Source organism: Lagenorhynchus albirostris, chromosome 3 (assembly GCF_949774975.1).
Source record: "Lagenorhynchus albirostris chromosome 3, mLagAlb1.1, whole genome shotgun sequence".
NCBI lineage: Eukaryota > Metazoa > Chordata > Mammalia > Artiodactyla > Delphinidae > Lagenorhynchus > Lagenorhynchus albirostris.
The window spans coordinates 28466239-28486590 of record NC_083097.1 but is presented as its reverse complement, the minus strand read 5'-3'; the positions used below and the strand labels follow the sequence as shown (position 1 = coordinate 28486590).

Sequence of the window (20352 nt, the reverse complement as noted above, 5' to 3'; positions counted from 1 at the left end):
CCAGGGCATGGGGTCATCCTGGAAAGTGAGAGTGGTTCTGGGGCCTGGGGTCCTAGGTTTTTATGGATTAAGTAATTTCATAGGCTACTGAGCGGGAGGAATATTCTCGCTATTTTGGGGTAGGGTGGGGATTTCCCAGGAATTAGATCACTGCCCACTATTTGGCATTTTATGGTCTACCTCGGAAACGTCATGGCATAACGGAGAGTGACTTTTAGGATTACAATGAAGGTATAATGAGCTAAAGGTCAGTGACTGGACTGTTCTCAAAGCCACCTTGTTTTCAGCTGGTTCCAGCCAGTCTTTATCACGTCCCAACAGCTGCCCCCTTTCTTCATTATCTAGCATTTGTATACTGCTCCTTTCCCTCCTGTTTCAATGGTAAGTGTGCTTGAGTTCTGTTCGCTAACTCTGGAATGGAATGCTAGTAATCTGGGGATAGTGCTTTTACAGCGGGTTCACGTACTCTCCTTTGATCCTGATTACCGTAAGCTTTGCTACTGCAGAAATCACACAGAGGAATCATGTGTGTAGGGTACTTTTAGACTCTTCCAACCCCCAATCAAATGGGATTAGCTCCAAATGATTCCAAACTCAAGGACTGTGAGACCTAAGAACAAGGAAATGCAAATAAACTTTCTCTTGGGTTGTGTGATTTTTTTTTTTTTTTTTTTTTGGCCACGTTGGGTCTTCGTTGCCATGCACGGGCTTTCTCTACTTGTGGTGAGCAAGGGCTACTCTTCCTTGTGGTGCATGGGCTTCTCATTGCAGTGGCTTCTCTTGTTGTGGAGCATGGGCTCTAGGCGCTCAGGCTTCAGTAGTTGTGGCTCATGGGCTCTAGAGCGCAGGCTTAATAGTTGTGGCGTGTGGGCTTAGTTGCTCTGCGGCATGTGGGATCTTCCCGGACCAGGGCTTGAACCTGTGTCCCCTGCATTGGCAGGACGATTCTTAACCACTGCACCACCAGGGAAGTCCCTGGACTGTGTAATTTCTTAAAACACATTTTCCAGCTTCTCAAGGCAGGGTTAGATACCTTCTTTCTGAGCTCTCACGGTATCCCATCCACTTGTGAGTCTCATAGTGACACTCACAAGTCTCTTGGCACTCCATTTACTTTTGAATTTTTCCATGCATCTGTCCATCCATCCAAGGAAAAATACCTATTGAATACCTGCTATGTGCCCGACACTGTTCTTTCTAAGCATTAGGGAAAGCAACAGCGAACAAATCGACAAAGATTTCACTCTCCTAGAGCTTCTGTTCTACCAGGGCTGCTAGTAAACAATATGACATCTCTGCAAGTTAGAAGAAGGCAGGTGGCTTAGGGAATAGGCAGCAACTTTGTGTGAATTAGGAAAACGCCTCTTCCTGCAGCCAGTCTCAGGCCCCTGCTAAGGGGTCCAGCTTTGGGAAAGGGATGAACCACCTGACATGGAAGTAACAAATTATATGGAGAAAAATAAAGTCAGGCAAGGGATCTGGAAAGTGATGTGGATGTGGGGAGGGGTATACTGGCTTATACAGTGTAGTTAAGAAGGGCTTCTCTGACAAGGTAGCATTGAGCAGAGACCACAAGGGAATAAGGGAGCAAATGACACAAATGTCGAGAAGAGCATTGTAAGATGTTAATAGCAAGTGCAAAAGCCCTGAGGCAGGAGCAAATTTAATGGATTCAAGAACAGAAAAAGTTTCAATTAAGAATGAAAAGAGAGTCGGGCTTCCCTGGTGGCGCAGTGGTTGAGAGTCCGCCTGCCGATGCAGGGGACACGGGTTCATGCCCTGGTCCGGGAAGATCCCACATGCCGCGGAGGGGCTGGGCCCGTGAGCCATGGCCGCTGAGCCTGCGCATCCGGAGCCTGTGCTCCACAACTGTGAGCCACAACAGTGAGAGGCCCGCATACCGCAAAAAATAAAATAAAATAAAATAAAAATTAAAAAAAAAAAAGAATGAAAAGAGAGACAGGAGAGTGTGTCAGCAGAAGAGGAGGTCATGCAGGGCCTTATGGGCAATCCATCCATCTAAATCTCCACCTGCCCACCCACCCAGTGAATACTGAATATCTGCTGGGTGGCAGGCCCTGTCTGACCAGGTGTGAGGTTCTTGTGAGCAGACTTATATCCACCACTGAGCCTTTAGCGTTCAGCACAGTGCCTGGCTTATTACTAGTCTTCAATAACACTTAAGAAACTGAGTCATCTTCAGGAACTCTCCATTAGTAGAGATTCTGGCCTCTCTGTGTATATTGGGTTCCTATTGCTGCTGTAACAAGTCATCACAAACTTAGCAGCTTAAAACAACAAGAATTTATTATCTCCTCGTCCTGGAGGTCAGAAGTCTGCAATGACCATCACTGGCCTAGAGATCAGGTGTCAGCAAGACCGGTTCTTTCTGGAGGCTCTCGGGGAGAATTGTTTTCTTGCCTTTTCCAGCTTCTAGAAACCACCTGCCTTCCTTGGTTCATGGCTCTTCTTCCATCTTCAGAGCCAGCAGTGTAGCATCTTTAAATCTCTGACTCCTTCTCCTGCTTTAAAAGACCCTTTTGATGACATCAGGCCTTACCAGGGTAACCCAGGGTAATCTCCTTGTTTTAAGGTCAGCTGAATAACAACTTTAATTCTATGTGCGAACTTTATTCTCCTTTTGCCATATAACATAAACTATTTAAATTCCAGGGAATTAGGACATGAGCCTCTTTGGGGGAGTGTTATTCTGCCTACCAGAGTGTTTAACTTGATTTAAATGTATAGGTTTAAAGGATTAATTTACATGTCTGGGTTGCTCAAAACCTGCATATTCATTAAAAATGCCTATCTTCAGGAATGGCCTCAGACTGGCTCCTGGGAAATGAGTTCTGATCCATTAGAATATTCTGAGAACATTTTTGTATGCTTGACATTTTGGGCCAAGTGGTACAAATCCGATTAAATAGTTCATTCTTAAAATGTGATGTATGATGAATGCATGTCTTTGCTCTGGGGGGTCTGGAATCTGAATAGCTGAAATTGTTATGCAGGTATTTCAGCCTTCCTGATAGATCCCCAATAAAGTCCTGGATACCCAGGCTTGGGTGGACTAATCTGACTGGCCAGACTTCCGAAGTGTTGTCACACATCACTGCTGGGACAATTAGCTATATCCATGTAACTCCACTGGAAGAGGGCACCTGGAAATGTGTACCTTGTTTCTCCTGGATTTTGTCCCATATACCTTCAGGCTTTGCTAATTTTAAGGAAGGAGGATGAGAGGATGTTCTGGGCTAATGGTAACGTTCTATACCTTGATAGGAGGGTTTGTTGCCCAGGCATATTTACTTGTCCAAACTTATCAGATGGTACACTTAATATTTATGCATTTCACTGTTATGTAAATTTTACCTAGAAAGAATTTCAAACAAATACTAAAACCTAGTTAATGATATGTATACTGAAATTTTCAGGGTAGCCTGTGTGGATGTTCTGTACTTATTTTAAAATGTCTCAAAAAGAAACAGACTAATGGATGGAAATTGGGAGAGATAAGTGGATAGACATGCATACAAGGCAAGTCTAGTAAAATGTTAATGCTTGACTCTAGGTGATGAGCACATGAGTGTTCAGTGTAAACTCTTTTCAAGTTTTGTTTAAAAATGTTACTAAAATTTGAAAAATTCAAAACTGGAACAACAAACTCTCCATTTTTACTGTGATTTTGAAACTGAAGTATTGATCTCAATAACATTTCCTCAAGGATTTTTTTGAAAAATAAATAAAAGTATAGGTTTAAAAACATCTGAAGGTGACAGATAGGTAACTCTCACTACCCCCCTCCTTTATTAAAAGCTTACGTTATTTGGCTCTCCCCCCTCCACATCCTCCACTAATAATCTGGTACATCCAGTCGCCGTTCCTGAAATATTGTTTCTTCCCATTTTTAGGGCTTGGTTTATACTGAACGTACAGAAATGTCTCTTTCCTTCTCTTCTACTCGCCTCCACCTCTTGGGGATTTACTCCTCAAGGGAGCCTTTCCATCTCCTGGAACCCACTTTGATTGCTCCCTCAACCAGGTCCTATGACCCAATTATGGCGACCGTTGTAGTTGAGCTTTTGTCCTTTCTTTCACAGATATGCCACACACTCCCCGAATGCTGGACAGTTCTCTGCCCTGAACAGGTGAACAGAAATTGCTCCTGTGAATGCCTCTGTTACTTTTTCCAGCTCACTCTTTGCCTTGCAGTCTGCCTTTTAAACCTTGCATCACCCCCGTCTTTGCTGGATGGTGTTTCTACTGCTGTCAGCACCCAGCATTCCACAGTGAGGCCACATGGCAAAAGGTTGTGCATCGACATGTTCTGGGAGCATTTTCCCCACGTGGCATATCATGTGTTTATCTTAAGAAGATTGGTGGGTTTAATTATTAAAGGCTTTGGAGTCAGTCTGAAAGTGTATGTAAGAAAAACAAGTTGATGACTCTTCTGTAACCAATGTGAAGAAAAAGGCCATTCTTGCCCACTCACTGTGATGACCCATATGCTATTCTACTTTTATCCTCTGCATTCCTGTATCACATGATGGAAGCTAGTGTGAAAATGGGCAATTTGAAAATTATCCAAATGGTCCTCGCACATATGCATACATAGCATAGTCATCACATCACTTTTAGGACTGTAAAATACTGGAAGCAGATTAATTGCCCATCAATGAGGAGTTAGTTTAAAAAAAAAAAAGCACGTACTATGAAACATTATGCAGCAGTTAAAAAGGATGTGTGTGCTGACAAAGAACAATCTCCAGGATGTTTTAAGTGGAAAAAGTATGGTCCAAAAATTTCTATATTTAAAGGGGAAAATAAAATACATGCCTACATGTACATACAGACATAGAATGTGTTAGGTCATTCAAGAAACTTAACAGCTGTTGCTTCTGGGGTGGTAAACTAAGAATCAGGAGGAGAGATTTATTTTCAGTTTATCTCATTTATCCTACAATTATATCCCGTGATATATAACCACTGCTGCAGGATGACAGTTTCTTTTCAGACCCTGCCTTCGGCATATGAGGCAGTTCTTTTCATTTAAGAAGTCTGGTTTGGATTTATCTAGGTTAAGTGCTCATTTGAGTGTCACCAAGAAATCATCTTCTGGGACTTCCCTGGTGGCCCAGTGGTTAAGACTCCACACTTCCACTGCAGGGGACGCAGGTTCGATCCCTGGTGTGGGAATTAAGATCCCGCATGCTGGGAGGCGTGGCAAAAAAAAAAAAAAAAGAAAGAAATCATCTTCTGAGTTGAATGGTTGGCCTCCCTTGAGGTGAGTTCTCCTTTCAGGGTGCACACTCGATAATTTAAAATAGTAATAACCTCAGACACTATTTGCATTATTTTCATTGATATCTTTTGTCCTTTTTCTTCCCAGAGGTGGGGCTTGAGGAAGGGTTCAGTTGAGTATGTACGGTATGCCTTGGCAACAGGAGCTGAGAGCGAGGCAGTAGAATCGTATTGTTAGCAAGGGAAATGGCCTTAATGAAGGGAGATGGCCTCGTTATGCTGTGTTATGAAGGACCATGTTAGCTATTTAAATAATTGCACCCATTTCATTTGTCATCTGGTGTTTTAATTATGCTTTCAACCTGGAAGAATTCACCCTACAGGAGTTTTTTTCAGGAATGAATTAACCTTGTAATGTGATAGGATAATGTAAGAAAAACCACGTGTATGTATTACTTTTTCAAAAAAACAAAGAAAAAAAGAGGAAAAAAATGTAACGGAAGCTTTTAAATAGTTAAAAAAAAAAAAAGACTACAGATCAACTGAGAGGCAATTTTAAATGAAAGAACTGTGATGCAAGTGCCCAAAAGTGGGTGTTGCTTGGGGTAGAGTTCAAGGTGACCCCAGGAGCTAGGGGACGAAATGATATGACACACTGTGTGAGAGACTGCGGACAACGGCCACCGGTGGAGCACAACACGGTATAAAAACCTTTGCCCCGAAACGCTAGTTAGCTGAACTTCAGAAGCTGTACAGGCATGCCTGCGAAGGTGCCCCAAATCAACAACAGAGATGCAAAATGAAACAAAAGTTTATTTTCTGCAACACTTTCTGTAAATTACAAAGGCAAAATGCTAAACTACAGCATGTAACTTTTCAATATTTAACCAGAGTACTTGTAATAAATATGCATCCTGAAACAAGATAAAAGGCTACACTTTTTGTCAGGCGTCCTACAAAATGTCTCAAGTTTTACACTCTGCAGCATTTCTGTGTGGAGCTGGGAGGGGGATGGTTTTGTGTTTTCTTAAGTGCTGTGACAGAAAGTCCTTTCACAGTTTTCTTTGGAGGGTGTTCGAAATTGCCGAACTATAAACAACTTAAGAAAGGTAACACCAGGCTCGAAAGCCGGTGTTGCTTCGCTGTCGTTGGTCCTCATCCAACACAGTGCTACCAAGTGGCCTCTGAGCCCAGGCGGCCCTGTCGGAGCCGGCCTATGCTTTCAGTTCTATACTTTAGAGATTTCCGTAATTCAGTTTACATCTCTCAATAAGATCAAGGCTGTAAGGGAAGCTGCAAGCAAGTTAACCTGAAAGTAAAGTGAACAGGAATGTTTTCTCCCAAGACCTCAGCTAGGCACCATAATGTTTACCAGGATTTTTTGCTTCAAAGTTGAAAAACTCGTTGGTACTAACAGCCCTTCTAGAGATAATTTACAGGTGCTGGTAGAGTTGGGGCATTCAGAAATATTCAGTGGGTAAGAGGATTTACTATATTCAGAGACGTGCTACAGTTCTGAGAACACGATGGCAGGAAGTCTAGGGGTGTTGGTGGTGGCTCATTTTGAGTTTGGAATACAGAACCACCTCCTGCTATAGCTGAAAACCCGGAGGAAAAAGTTATATACTTTTTAAAGTCTTAAACATGATTACCTAAAAAATATTTTGCTGATACAGTCTAATGTAAATTTCACTTACTTAGGGATTTAGATATGAAAACATCTTTAAGAGCCAATAAAAATATTGTAGAGGAAAAAAAACACTTTTAAAAAATTGAGGTTAAAAATGATGAGGCATTTCTTTTGGCTGTAAACACGCAATTTACTATCCCTCGTTGAACACAAATGTTTGGATTTCCTGAGCTTCGTGCATAAGAAACAGCAGGAGGCAAGTTTGCATAGAAAATTTGCAATATGTCAGCGGTTTACTTAAAAAGAACTTTTAAGGGCAATTTGCTTTTGTTTTAAAACTTCATATCTAAGTTAACAGTGCTCATCAAACTATAAGATTGATAAGCGGGGTGGTGAGAAATATAAGGCAGATGGGGAAGAAAAAGATGGAATTAGCATTTTTAAATCCACAAGATATCACGATAAAGGGTCTAAAGCATGCAGCTCATAACTAGTGCCATACTAATTTGGTTAGAAATTAAGTCATGTTTGGGGGATAGGAAACCAAAGGCAAAAAGAACACTGCTGTGCTGAACGGCACAGCCTGAGTGTAGGAACAGAAGCACGGCTGCATGGAGCATCGATGTGTCACTCAGTGATGAAGTCCCTCAGCTGGGCAGGTACCAAGGAGGATGCCTGCCACCAGCGTGGACGATCCCAGCTCTGGAATCAGAAGGGATGACAGCATCTTTCGCCTCTGCTGCTTCGAAGTTTCTAAGCGGTTCTGAGGAGGACAGTCTTCTCCTGGGACCCATCCTCAGAAAGAAGCCTCTGGAAAGGGAAGAAGCTCTATTACAAGGGTCACAGTGATACCACGAATGAGAACAATGGCAGTGGTTGCCAGCAACTCCGGATCTAACATAAGGTGGACAACAAGGGGCCAGTGTCCTGCCAAGGAATCCACTTTACTTCTTCTGGGACTGGTTCTTACACATGGTGAGGATTTGCTTCAGTACTTTTTGGACATCTTCATCCATCTGGCCCTAGGAAATTCCAACAAAAGACACTCATTAGAATAACCTACGATATCATGACTTGGACACAAATCACGCAGGACCATGGGGGAGCGAGGAAGGAGGTGAATAAAAGGCAGAGGCTGTTGCCCCACAGGAACTTCAAAATGCAGAAAACAACAGAGGTAGAGGGGGGGCTGAACACTGAAAAGCTAAAGCACTTGTTAGAAAAATAACATCAAAAAGGTGTAAACCAAAACAAAAGAAAACAACACTCAGAAACTAAATCCTGGCACTGCCTCACCTGGGGAGTGAGATGGCTGGCTGGGATGAGCCCTTGGCTTCCCACTGCCCTCCCACCCTCCCCGATCTTCAAGGAAATGTTGGCCCTACCCATTCCCACATTTCTAGGAGGAGCTGAGTCAAAGACACGACCCTGCTCTTTTTCCTCCGGAGGATGAGGGGGCTGGGTCTCCTACCAGACTCCTCAACAAAGGGTTTCTGGCATCTCAGTAGCGAATGTGAGCCCAGCCAGCCAAAGCGCCAACAGTTGCAGTAGTGAGACGGTACGGATAGCTCTGAGAATATCATCAAACCCGGAAAATAACACCTAGACCCCTCCTCCTGATGGGCAGCTGCCCCCACACCCTCCTTCAAGCTCCCAACACAAAATCCAAAGCAAAGCAGAAGGTGTTCTAAAAAGCTTTCCAATGAAGAGCTGTCTTCTCAAATTCTCATCTGCTCTACTAGTTTCATGATAGGCGTTTGGGCAAGACCTGCTGTGGTATCTCTCTAGGATCCCCAGACACCATACCTGCACAGCGTACAGAAGGTGCATTCTGTAAACTGATATCACTTCCTGGTGTTGTTTCTTGCACTCCTAGAAAGAGACAATTTGACATTGTTCAAGAGCTTAGGAGACCTTTAAAAAAAAAGCAAAAAAACTAGGAGAAAGCTGCGGCCAAACGCTACCCTAGTGATTCCTTCCACCAACCAGCATAGGAAGCTTTCAGAATTGCTGTGGACTCAGAGGATTGTGTAGTTTGGAATGCTTGTCAATATCCTTAGGGAAAAAAACTACCTGTTTCACATCTTGGTATGTCAACCCTAGAAGAAAATTCATGTAAAAAGTAGATATGATAATCCCGAATTTGTTTAAAAATATATATACATACTCAGGCAAAGAATACAGATATAGTCGCACAAAGTAAACAGTGCAAGGAACTATCTACTTTGTCAAATGCAAAAAGTTATTGTCTCTGAGTGGTTGGATCATAGGCAGTTTTAATTTATAGTAGCTTTTCCAGAGTTTTCTGTATCTTCCAACTTTTCTATCGTATACAATGACCAAATATTTATTAATTTAAAAAATTATTCTTTTAAAGAGAGTTATCGATCACCTTCTATATAGCCAAGTGGTGTATAATCCCTGGGGAATTCAATGATTTAGCTGTCAGCGTACCAAGGAGGTAAACAGGGTGACGGCACCAACCTCAAATGGTCCCTCAGCACAGCTGTTAATGATTTTATTTCTCCTTGTTGAGCTGTAATTCCAATTCCTGCTAGTGAGTATTTCAAGGATCTCAACTCAGCTCTTAACTCGTCTAAGAAGAGGCCTTTCTGTCTACGTCATGATGGAAATTTAGACTATCACATATGGATCACTTTAAAAATCTACTGAAGTCTATCAGTAGCCAGTTTCACCTCCTCCCCAACAGTGTCAGATGTGAGGCGTCCTTCCTATTCAAGGAAACCCTTTGAAACCTCAGTCTTTGAAGTTCCTGCCAGTAGAAGGTACGCTTGGTAGCCCTCTCTGTGCAGTTTCCTCCCACCTCTTGGTTGCCTCCACTCCATCATTTATAGCTTTGTCTTCTGATCACTGTCTTCCGTTCCGGTTCTGCTTCTGTCATCACTTGGCTGACTTCAGTATCCACGTGGATGAGCCACCCACCACCCTGGCCTCTCAGTCCCTCGACCTCAGCTTCATGACCTGTCCCTCCTTCCAGCCACCCGCTCTCATGGTCAGAGCCCTGCTTCAGTCATTGCCTCTGAGATCTCAGTTGAAAGCATCCCACTCCCTCACCACCATCTCCCATCTTTGCAGCAAACCTGCTTTAGGCTTCCCCTGCCTCCTGCTGTGACTCTTCAGCCCCGGCAGACGCCTAGCTCCTTAGTCACTTCTCCAGCAGCCAGCCTTGGCCATCCATACTCCACCCCTCCACTGGAACTGTGGTTGCCATGGCTACCATGGGCCATCTAAATGCCACATCCCAGTCCCTGCTGCCTCCTACTCATCTCTTTGAGATTCAGCACAACCATCGCCTCCTGCAGGAAGCCTTCAGAGACTCACCCAGATTGGGTGAGCACATTGCCTCTCTATGCCCACAGCACGTTGGGCACCTATCAATGGACGCTTACTACACTGAAGGCAGGGACTGTGTCTTATTCATTTTTATATCATCAGCACCTTGTATATTACTGATACATAAAAGCTCATTAAATGCATATTGAATAACTAAGAAGGACTGTATAAATCATTAGTACTTTATCTACAAGTCTGTGATAATCACTTGATCAGAAAAATGACCTGCCAAACACAGTCAAGAGCAACTTCTCCTTCCCTGACTACTCCTCCACTGCTCTAGTAGAGCTGGCGACACAAGAAAAGCTGGTTTTGTACTTTGTGGCCAGCCGGAGTAAGGACTGTAGAAACCTGCATTCACCAGTATTGAGTCTGTACTGAAGAAATCACAAAATCCAGGTCCTGTTTGTAAATGGAAGCTAGAGACAGTCCAGGATAGACTAACCTTCACGTGCAAAATGTAACATACCCTCAAGGACTAAAACTTTACAGACATTGTGATAGACTGACTAATAGCCCTCCAAAGATGCCCACGTCCTAATCCGTAGAACCTGGGAGTGTGACCTATAAGGCCAAAGGGACTTGCAGATTAAGGATCTTGAGATAGAAAGGAAGATTATCCTGATTATCTGGGTGGATCTAAAACGTAACCACCAGGGTCCTATAAGAGGGAGGCAAGAAGGTCAAAGGTGGAAGGAGGAGATGGGAGGACGGAATCAGAGGCTGGAGTGATATGCGCTGGGGATGGAGAAAGGGGCCACGAGCCAAAGAACTCAGGCAAACTCTAGAAGCCGGAAGAGGCAAGGAAATGGACTCTCCCCTAAAGCCTCGAGAAGGAACCAGCCCTGCGGGCACCTTGGCTTGACTTTTGTGAAACTGGCTTCTTCGGACATATGGATCTCGAGAACTGTAGTAATAAGTTCGTGTTGTTTTAAACCAAGTTTGTGTCGCTGTATTACAATAGCCATCGGAAACGAATACAGACATGAAAGGGCTTTCCTGGGTGAAATCAGGAGACAGGCCAAGAAGCAGCTTCAGACATGTAGACATACAACTACCAGAGATCCTGGCCCCTAATAAGAAACAGCTCTCGCCGCTGCCAGAGACAGTGACGACCATGGCAGAAAAATGGAGAAAGGGTAAAAAGCGAGTGGAAGAGCAAACAAGAGGCCTCCTCCCACTGTCCTGTGGACTCCTCCCTTCCTTCTCACTGATACATGTTACCCATCGCACCGCAGGCAATGACTGAGAAATCCATCCGCTCCCTCTCTGGCCTTCATCACAGAAGTCTGTAGTCAGCTGCTCACTGAGGCGCAACACGCCTTCAGGCTGGGCGTCTGCCCGCTGGCTCCCCGCTCCCCCTGGTGTGCCGTCTGTCTCCCCACACCCCCAGCCAGGCCGCAGAAGCACGTCCACTCACAGCCAGCTGCTGCTGCAGCGCCTCCAGCTGCTGGCTCTGCCTCTTGGACGAGCTCGTGGCGTAGGAGAGCTGCGAGAGGCTGTTCAGGGCCTCCTTCAACTTGGCGACTTCCTTCGACATCTCGTTTATCTGGCGAGAAAGGAAAGCTCTATCAGTAGGCAAGAACGTGACGGCAGAAGCAAGACTCCACCTATTTCTCAACCTGTAACATAGCCTCTCCTGGCCTCTGGGACTGCAGCAACCCCTTTGTTATTTTTAAAAGAAAAGCCATAAAATGAAACATAAAATCAGATAAAATCAGGCAAACCAAACAAAGCCCTCTAAGGCCATTCCATGCAGACAAGAGCCCCCCGAATGAGAGACTGTGTTTTGGGGCCTGGAAAGGTAACAAAAGCTGTGACATGGATTTCCTTCGTTCACCCTTCAAAGGGTGAATTTATTTTTATTGAAAAAATAAATCAGAAACAGGGTTTCAGGTATTCCTTATTCGAAGACAGCTAGGTCTTGCTCCATATTGCTGACGTGGGCAGTCAGGAATAAGTTTTAGAAACCCTGGTATCCCGGGCATCTTGCCTCGTAGTGAAGACAATCGCCCACCTCCACCCCGTCTCTTGGCTTCAGGAGCTCTTTTTGAAACATTCATTATAATGAAGGAATAAAAGATAAAAAATGCTCTCATGAATGCCATTCAGAACATCTGACCCAGGAGACCGGGAATGCAGAGCAGATCCAGGCACGGAAGCATCATCCGCTTTTCCCTTTACTTTCCTCCTTCCTCCCCGCCCAGCCCATCTCACATCGCCTGCCCCTCACACTTCCCGCCTTATTATCCTGTACACCTTTGAAAATGGGGCCCGGGGAGGGTTTTTATACTGACTCAGAGGAAAGCTCGTGGGGTTTAGGGAAGCAATATCAAGTCTGGGAGTAATTGGGTTTTCATATGACAGAGGAATCTGTCTGGATTCCAACAGAGTAGAAGTTCAAGATGGGTCACAAACGCTTCTCAGTTGGTGGGTTCACTTCTGATCCCTGACACCTGACAGGGCTTCTGTAAAATAATTTTTAAAGGGAAAACATGTCCCACACATGTGAAAATGCTTTGGTATGAGGGAAGCAGTAGAAGATGAGTCTTTTTTTTTTTTTTTAATAAATGTCCACCCTACTATTTTTAACGTGGCTTTGGGGACAGAGGGAGGCATGTGTGGAGCCTCTGACCATTCACAATAGGTCAGTGCTTACAAATGGTAAAAATGTTAACCACAGTAAGTGAAGGTTGAAAGTCCTAGCGTATACTAGCTCGAAATTCAACAGCAGTACAGTCTCACCAACCTTCTTGTCTTTATCCTCTTCCAGTTTTGAAGAGCTTTCAGAATCTCTCTTCATTTCTGCAAGCTCTTCCTGAGCGTCCTGGCATTTTTGCAGAAGTTCATTTACTTCTTGCTCTTTGGATTTCAAGAGAGTCTGAATGTTTTCCCTTTCCCTTTTCATTTGTGAGACCTCACTTCTAATCTGGGCAACCTCTGAATGGGCCTTCTCTTTCTCTTTCACGGAATCCTTTAATTTTGAGGCCAACACACTCACTTCGCTTTCCAAAGACGACTGGAGCTTCTCATAGGCAGACCTGGGCACCATCGCGTCGGTCACGGCCGCCTTCTCCTCTAGGAGTTGTTTCTCCAGCTTTGCCACCTCCCCTTCCTTGCTCGCAAGGTGCTCTTTAAGACTGCCTATCTTCTCCTCCATCTCTCTGGCAGTGGTCCGCAGCGTGGTTATCGCTTGCAGATGCTCCGTCATGGAGATAGAGTTCTCTTTCTGTGCGTCTACCAGCTGTTTGAGCTGGGTCAGCTCACTCAGCACTTGGGAATACTGCGACTTCATTTCACACAGGGCCTCTTCAGCCTTTGCTCTGGATACGCTGGTCACTTGCATCAGCTTCTCGTGCTCTGCCTTATGGATATATTCAGCTGTGACGTCTTCTAGAGATTTCCTCTTCCTGTAATCCTCCAGCTCGGCCTGGGCCTCTTTGTACAGCTGGGACAGCTCACTCACCTGCTTGTTGAGTTCATCTATCATCCTGTTCATGGCCTCTTTCATGTCCCCAGCTTCATCGCCCGCCTCCTGGGTCATCTGATTTTTCAGTGTATCTTTTAATTTCATGATTTCTTCTTGGGCCTCTTGGTATTTCTCAAACAAAAACGCCTTCTCCTTGTTCATATTCTCAATCACCGAGCAATACGAGCTTTTCATTTCCTCGTACTCTTCCCCAGGTGGCTTCATAACCACCCCTTTCTCCCTCTCTACAAGCTTTTCCTCCATCTCTCTCACTCTCTCTTTATTTCGTTCACTTTCTTCCAGTGCGTTCTGGAGATCCCGCTTTAGCACGTCTATTTCCTCCTCTGTGATCCTCAGCTCACGGAGGCCTGAGTCAGTATCCGCGCCTTCCGGTGAGACCAGGCCTAGTTTCATCTGCTTCTGCACGCTCAGGACTTCTTTCATAGCTTCCTCGTACTTGCTCTGAGTTTCCTTAAGCTTCTGGCTGAGGTCGGAGCCGTTCTCTGAAATCTCCGAGTTGTTTAAGCACACCGACTCTGTCCTTCTGGCCTGGAGCTCGGCCTGCAGCTCTCTCCTCTCTGCTTCAGAGCTCTCCAGTTTCTTCTGCAAGTCGTGTAGAATCTCCTGTAGTTGCTGGATTCTGACATCGCTGTCGATAGTGGATTTACTCAAGGAATGTGTTAAGACAGATGGAGATGGTCTGGAGTCTGGAGGAGGGGTTTCACTAGGTTTGCCCAGGGATGGGGCCAAGTCAGTTTCAGCAGAATGGTAAAAGTCAAAGCTCAGGTCTGCTTCTGCCTCCCTGGGTGTTTTGGCCTGGAAAAAAAAAGGCAAGAATGAAATAGCACCAAAGGTGGGGTTAGATGAGCAAGCAACGGCAATGAGAGAGTGATTCCAAACCTCACACGTGGGAGAGCAGCAGGATGGCTCTGCACGCGTCCTCTTGCCCTGTGAAAAAATACGGTCCGGGACGCGGGAGTCGGACTAATGACTCTAAGCTTCTTCTGTGCTCTCTCAGGACAGATTATGTGTGCCACTTTAAAAATGTGAGATTTGTTTTGGCTGAAGAGCCTCTGACTCAAATTTTTCCTTTGTTTCTCATATTATTGTAGTTGCCAAGAGGGACAATGGGGTCAGTACAGCTACTTCTTATCAAGTTCTTAAATCTGCTAAGTGATCAACTTTACTAAGTGAATAACTGACTAATCATATATATGTGTGTGCACATATATGTATATATATTGTCATATATATCATACTATGTATATAATCATATATAATTTACCAATTTGCAAAAATAGTTAATGAATAAACTCTCTCAAGAAACAAATAATTTGAAACTATAAAATGCTTAAGGCGAATTTTAAAAAGAAGAAACTAAGGTCAATGTCTAAAACAAAATATCACCTGACTAACCCTGAAAAACCCAATAGCTTGAACCCTACAGAACAGACTGTGTTGGCAATCTATTTACCTACCTGTAATTTATCTTGTAATTCCTTATTGTGTAAGGTAAGAGAAGCAACTTTTGCCTGCAGTAGGACCAGAAGATCTTGTTGGTCAGCTTCAGAACTTATATCCAATAAGCTATCAGCGCCTTGGAAAAGAGACAGGCAATTTAAAATAATATTTTAAAAATTAAACTGTTATTTCTCTGACCTCTTACAAACTCACTTTCTACCCAATCCAGTTCTTCTTCCTGGTCCAGACTATGACTGAAAGCCCCCTGCAGCTGGATAGATGAATAGCAATTCTCAGGTACTGGGGTTTCCTTACTGGCGTTCCCCTAACACATACACTAGGTGCCTGGATACAAATAAGCACATCTGAAAACTGATGGATTCGGTCACACATTTTCCGTTCACTTAATCAAGTGCCACACCTTGGTTGTTTTTTGTTCCTCCCATGCCTAATACATCCCATTCTGTGAATCCTTTCAGATAGATCTCTGGAATCTGGTTCACTTCTTATTCCCACATCCATCACTCTAGTTCAAACTTCATCACCATACTTGGTAACTCTACAAATGGCTTCCTAACAAATCTCTCTCTCTCTCCTCTAGTGAAAATGTAGCCTGTACCAACAACACTGTCAGACTAATCTTCCTAAAACATACTTTGATAGGGTCATTCCTTTGGTTCAAGTGCTTTAATTGCTCTCCCTCTAAAAATAGCCTCCAAATTCCTTCATCTGGATTAAGGCCAATAGGATCTGGCTCCAATCTACTTTTTTTCAGGTTTATAACTCCTGATGTTTTTCTCTAGTATCCCATTTTCATCAGATTCAGCGCTTCTATCACATCCTCTATATTCTCAACACAAGGCTGCTTCTTTAATTCTTCATCCATACGACTGCCCTTGTAGCATCTCTTTGGCTAGATAACTCTTAGGCATCCTTCAAGACCCATGGCAAACTCTGCCTCTTCCTTAAAATATTCTCTGACCACCCACCATGAAACAGCCTTCTCTGAATCCCACAGTAAACACTGTTGGTAAACCAGAAGTATTTGAGATTCTACTGATTATTGTGCTGAAATAACCTTTAAAGCTGTGCTACTCAAAGTTCTCATTGAGACAAGACAAGAAACGTCCTCCAGAATGTCACTCAATGTACTGCTTCCTTCATCCAGAAAGTCTTCCTATGGAAACAAAATTGTCAGGTGGGCAAAACAGTGTGCTTGGCTGGATGACTTTCTGCTCTAAACTCCTTAGTTATTTTAGATTGGCAACAGTTTAGAGACCACACTCTGAATAGCACTGATCCAAATTTCTACTGTTACTTAAAAATTTTCTCAAGCCATTTAATGCAAGGATGAAAATTTTAATCTTTTTTTTTTTTTTTTTTTTTGTGGTACGCGGGCCTGTCAATGTTGTGACCTCTCCCGTTGCGGAGCACAGGCTCCGGACGCACAGGCTCAGCGGCCATGGCTCATGGGCCCAGCTGCTCCGCGGCATGCGGGATCTTCCCGGACCGGGGCACGAACCCGTGTCCCCTGCATCGGCAGGGGAACTCTCAACCACTGCGCCACCAGGGAAGCCCGAAAACTTTAATCTTAATTTGGAAGGATACAAAATGACATTTCTTCATAGAAATGCTTACTAATCATGTCTGGTGTCTAAACCACAGCTTTATGAGTGTTCTTGACAAAGAGTCTGGTCAGCTTGGAATGAACCAGGGGGTTGGGAGGGAGCATGAGGGTAATTCTAAGCAACAAAAATTACTTCTAAGCCATGATGGATGGCTTTTAAAGTATACAGTGTAACAACTGTTCAGTTATATTAACATTGTTCTCTGCCAGGAATATTTCTTAATATTTCTCAGTTCTGTAAGTTAAGGGCTCCAAACACATATGAAATACATACCAGACTAAGAAACTGAATGCTGGAGCAAAAAGGGGCCTTTGAAGTAATCTGCTGTACATTTCAAATTGATTCTGCATATACCGTCCTACATTCTTAGAGGATAAAGCAACAGGATGGACTCGATACAATGAATTAAACCGTGTCTTGGTGAAGACAATATGATAGTGTGTGATTTCATTAACACTCTTTGTATGTGTCTTTTAAAAGTCAGAAGTAGAAAAGTTAGATTGTGGCGGCCGTGGAGGTGCTCAGTTGGCTCTCCCTTCAAGAAATAACCTGCTGCCCAGTTGTGAGGAGGGCCGCTAGCTGGCAGCGTACAGCCTATGGACCTCATCTCAAAACGATGTTTTAAGATGCATAAAATAAGCTGGGATGGAGAGAGAGAGTGGCACTGACATATACACACTACCAAATGTAAAGTAGATAGCTAGTGGGAAGCAGCCGCATAGCACAGGGAGATCAGCTCCGTGCTCTGTGACCACCTAGAGGGGTGGGATAGGGAGGGTGGGAGGGAGACGCAAGAGGGAGGGGATATGGGGATATATGTATCTGTATAGCTGATTCACTTTGTTATACAGCAGAAACTAACACACCATTGTAAAGCAATTATGCTCCAATAAAGATGTTTAAAAAAAATAGAATGTACAGGTTACAGTAATTGGCGACCTTTGTAACACACCAAACAACAAGATCTGGAAGCAGGTCTAATAACGGCCATAATTTCTAGCAGAGATACTGTAAATGATCTTTCAAGGTATCTGTAATAACAGTGAGGGGATATGATATTATCTGTGAATTTTCTTGGTGTCAGAATCAGTGATCTGCTAATACCACTGGGGCTTATTGCCTATCTTCATAATTGAAGGAAGTGCTAATGCTAAATTAGGAACGGATGAAAACAGAGATATATTTCACACCCAAGCTCAGGGACTCCTTAATCTAGGTGAAAGCCCCCTGAAGTAGAGAACACCGGGCTGTGCACCGTTGGCAGCCTTAGGGTGGCACCCTGGGTTCTCCAACTTCCCCAGACAGGGTACCCCTGCTTGCCCTTTGCTCTCTTAGAGGAACATGAAATAGAGATCGGTCAAGGGAACAAAAATGCCCCTTCATCTTACCCGTAGTACTGTCACTTAGTCTGTCTTTGTTTTCCCGTATAGAACTGATCTCAGCCTGCTGGAACACAAAAATGACTTAAAAGAATATTCCTGAATGGAACACTCTACAAAAGAATCAAGCAAATTTTCCTCCTTGAGTTTATACAAGTTGGTGCTATCCTACTAGAAAAACAGATAATCTCCAGGAAAGAAGATATTTTAAAATACAATAAAAGTGACAGTTATCTCCTGAGGTGCAATTTTTACTTAGAGGTTCCAGAGGGTATAGTCTCAAAATATTTTTCAGAAATTTCAGTAAGTATATTACAAATATCTTTGAAGATTATAATAAAATTAAATAATAGCTAATTTAGTGGGCTACGTGCTTAAAGCTTGAGATGGTGAATACTACTTTCATAACAGAGTCAAATAGAAGTTTCACTTATCTGGGTAATACATTAAAATACATTAGAAGCACTTTTCAGCTTTATCATTTCATAAATTAACTATTAATATATTATTATTAATTATTTTTAATGGAAATGATAGTAAATGAGACCTGTCACAGGAAATAAAGGTAATTTTATAAGGGAATAAAAATTCTTATGGCTGTGGATTGACAATCCCATCAAGATTTCCTCTAAACCCGTATCCCTGAATATCTGTCCATTAACATATTGGAAAAATTCTTTACCTTCAAAGCCAGATTCTCATTCCAAAACAAAATACAGTCACTTGCCAGAAATTGCCATGTTTTATCTAGATAAGCCGCAGACCATGATAAAAGAGAGAACTGTTCAGCAAAGAGACTTCTTAAAGGCTCAAATGCTAAAAATGAAGTGGCTCATTTTTGGCAAGTGCTTATCATAAAAAAAGCTGTATTTTCACTTAAAAAAATAAATGCTTATTTTTCAACTCTATTAAGGTACAGTAAACTACATCCATTGGAAGCTTACAATCTGAGGAGTTTTGACAGATACACACCCAAGGAACCACCACTATAATCGAGATTCAGAATATTCCCATTACCTCTAAAAGTTTCCTCATCACAGCCAATCCCTGCCATTCCCAGGCAACCACTACTCTCCTTTTTGCATTTTCTAGAATTCCTATCAATGGAATGTCAGAGGTTTTCAGATGCATGGTTTTCAGATGCATCCTGATGGTTTTCAGATGCATCCATCATGCTGCTTGGCCAGCACTTCATTCTCTTTTATGGCTGAGTAATATTTCATTATATGTATGTATCTCATTATCTTTATCCATTCATTTGTTGGAGGACATTTGGATCTTTTCTAGTTTGGGGATATTTGAATGAAGATGCTATAAACATTTGTGTATATGATTTTTTGAGACATATATTTTCATTTTTCTTGGGTTAACGTCTATGAGTGAATGGCTAGATCATATGTTAGGTATGTTGAACTTTTCAAGAAGCTGTCAAATGGTTTTCCAAAGTAGTTGTACCATTTGACATCCAACCAACAGAGTATGAGAGTTCTAACTCTTCCACGTCATCACCAACAATTTGTATTTTTAATCTTTTTAAACTTTAGCTATTCTAAATTGTGTCCTTTTTATCTCTTTGTGATTTTTTTTAAAGAAATAAAAGTCTTTTTACACTCTATTTCTGAAAAACATAATTTGTGATATTATTCTTTGGAACGCATTGCCTCCTTTGAGCCACAATCATATTAGAAGATACTAGGGTGGTAATTATAAGAGCATAACTTGCTTTCCTTGCCTTGTATTTTAATAAAATCTAGTTAAAGCAAGGGAAGTGATAGGTTGACAGAATCTTTTCCACATCAATGTGCATCCAAGTTAAAAGAAAATTCATTTTTAGTAATTCTTAGAAGGGAGAAAAGAATAAACAATTATGCCATTGAAATTTCATTTTAACAATTATAGATTTTACTTTCTTTCCAAGTACAATTTCCTAGTGATTGTTAGGTAAGCAGATATTAAATTGAAATACCCTCCCGTTCCTTAAAATACTTTCCAACCACAAGTCTAGAGAATCAGGTAGAATAAGACCTAATGGATTTTCTAAAATTCTAAAATAAATACATATTACTTTTATAGTCAGTAAAAAGTTTAATTAAAAATATACAATTAAAAAAATAAATTAAAAATAATAATATATAATTACTTCTTAGTAAGATATCAGAGAATAACCATTTCTTTCTTTTTGATTAG

General features: G+C 42.6%; 1 protein-coding gene and 1 long non-coding RNA gene across 7 annotated transcripts in view; one reads left to right on the top strand and one right to left on the bottom strand.

The window, feature by feature from the left end:
* The window catches only part of LOC132518849 (uncharacterized), a 20078-nt gene extending 1651 nt beyond the window's left edge, over positions 1-18427 (top strand). Inside the window, exons 2-3 of the long non-coding RNA XR_009539986.1 lie at positions 15388-15455; positions 18217-18427. This is a non-coding gene — a long non-coding RNA (uncharacterized LOC132518849). The remainder of the gene's footprint in view (positions 1-15387; positions 15456-18216) is intronic.
* RAI14 (retinoic acid induced 14) overlaps positions 6040-20352 on the bottom strand; it is a 147605-nt gene continuing 133292 nt past the window's right edge. For 3 of the 6 annotated variants that reach the window (XM_060146943.1, XM_060146946.1, XM_060146949.1), the window contains 6 exons: positions 18175-18232; positions 15176-15294; positions 12978-14513; positions 11649-11777; positions 8681-8746; positions 6040-7896 (listed from right to left, as the gene is read on the bottom strand). In XM_060146943.1, coding sequence (XP_060002926.1) covers positions 7819-7896; positions 8681-8746; positions 11649-11777; positions 12978-14513; positions 15176-15294; positions 18175-18232 — 1986 coding nt within the window. In that variant the 3' untranslated portion in view covers positions 6040-7818. The remainder of the gene's footprint in view (positions 7897-8680; positions 8747-11648; positions 11778-12977; positions 14514-15175; positions 15295-18174; positions 18233-20352) is intronic. The other 3 variants (XM_060146944.1, XM_060146947.1, XM_060146945.1) reach the window with 2 other exon arrangements.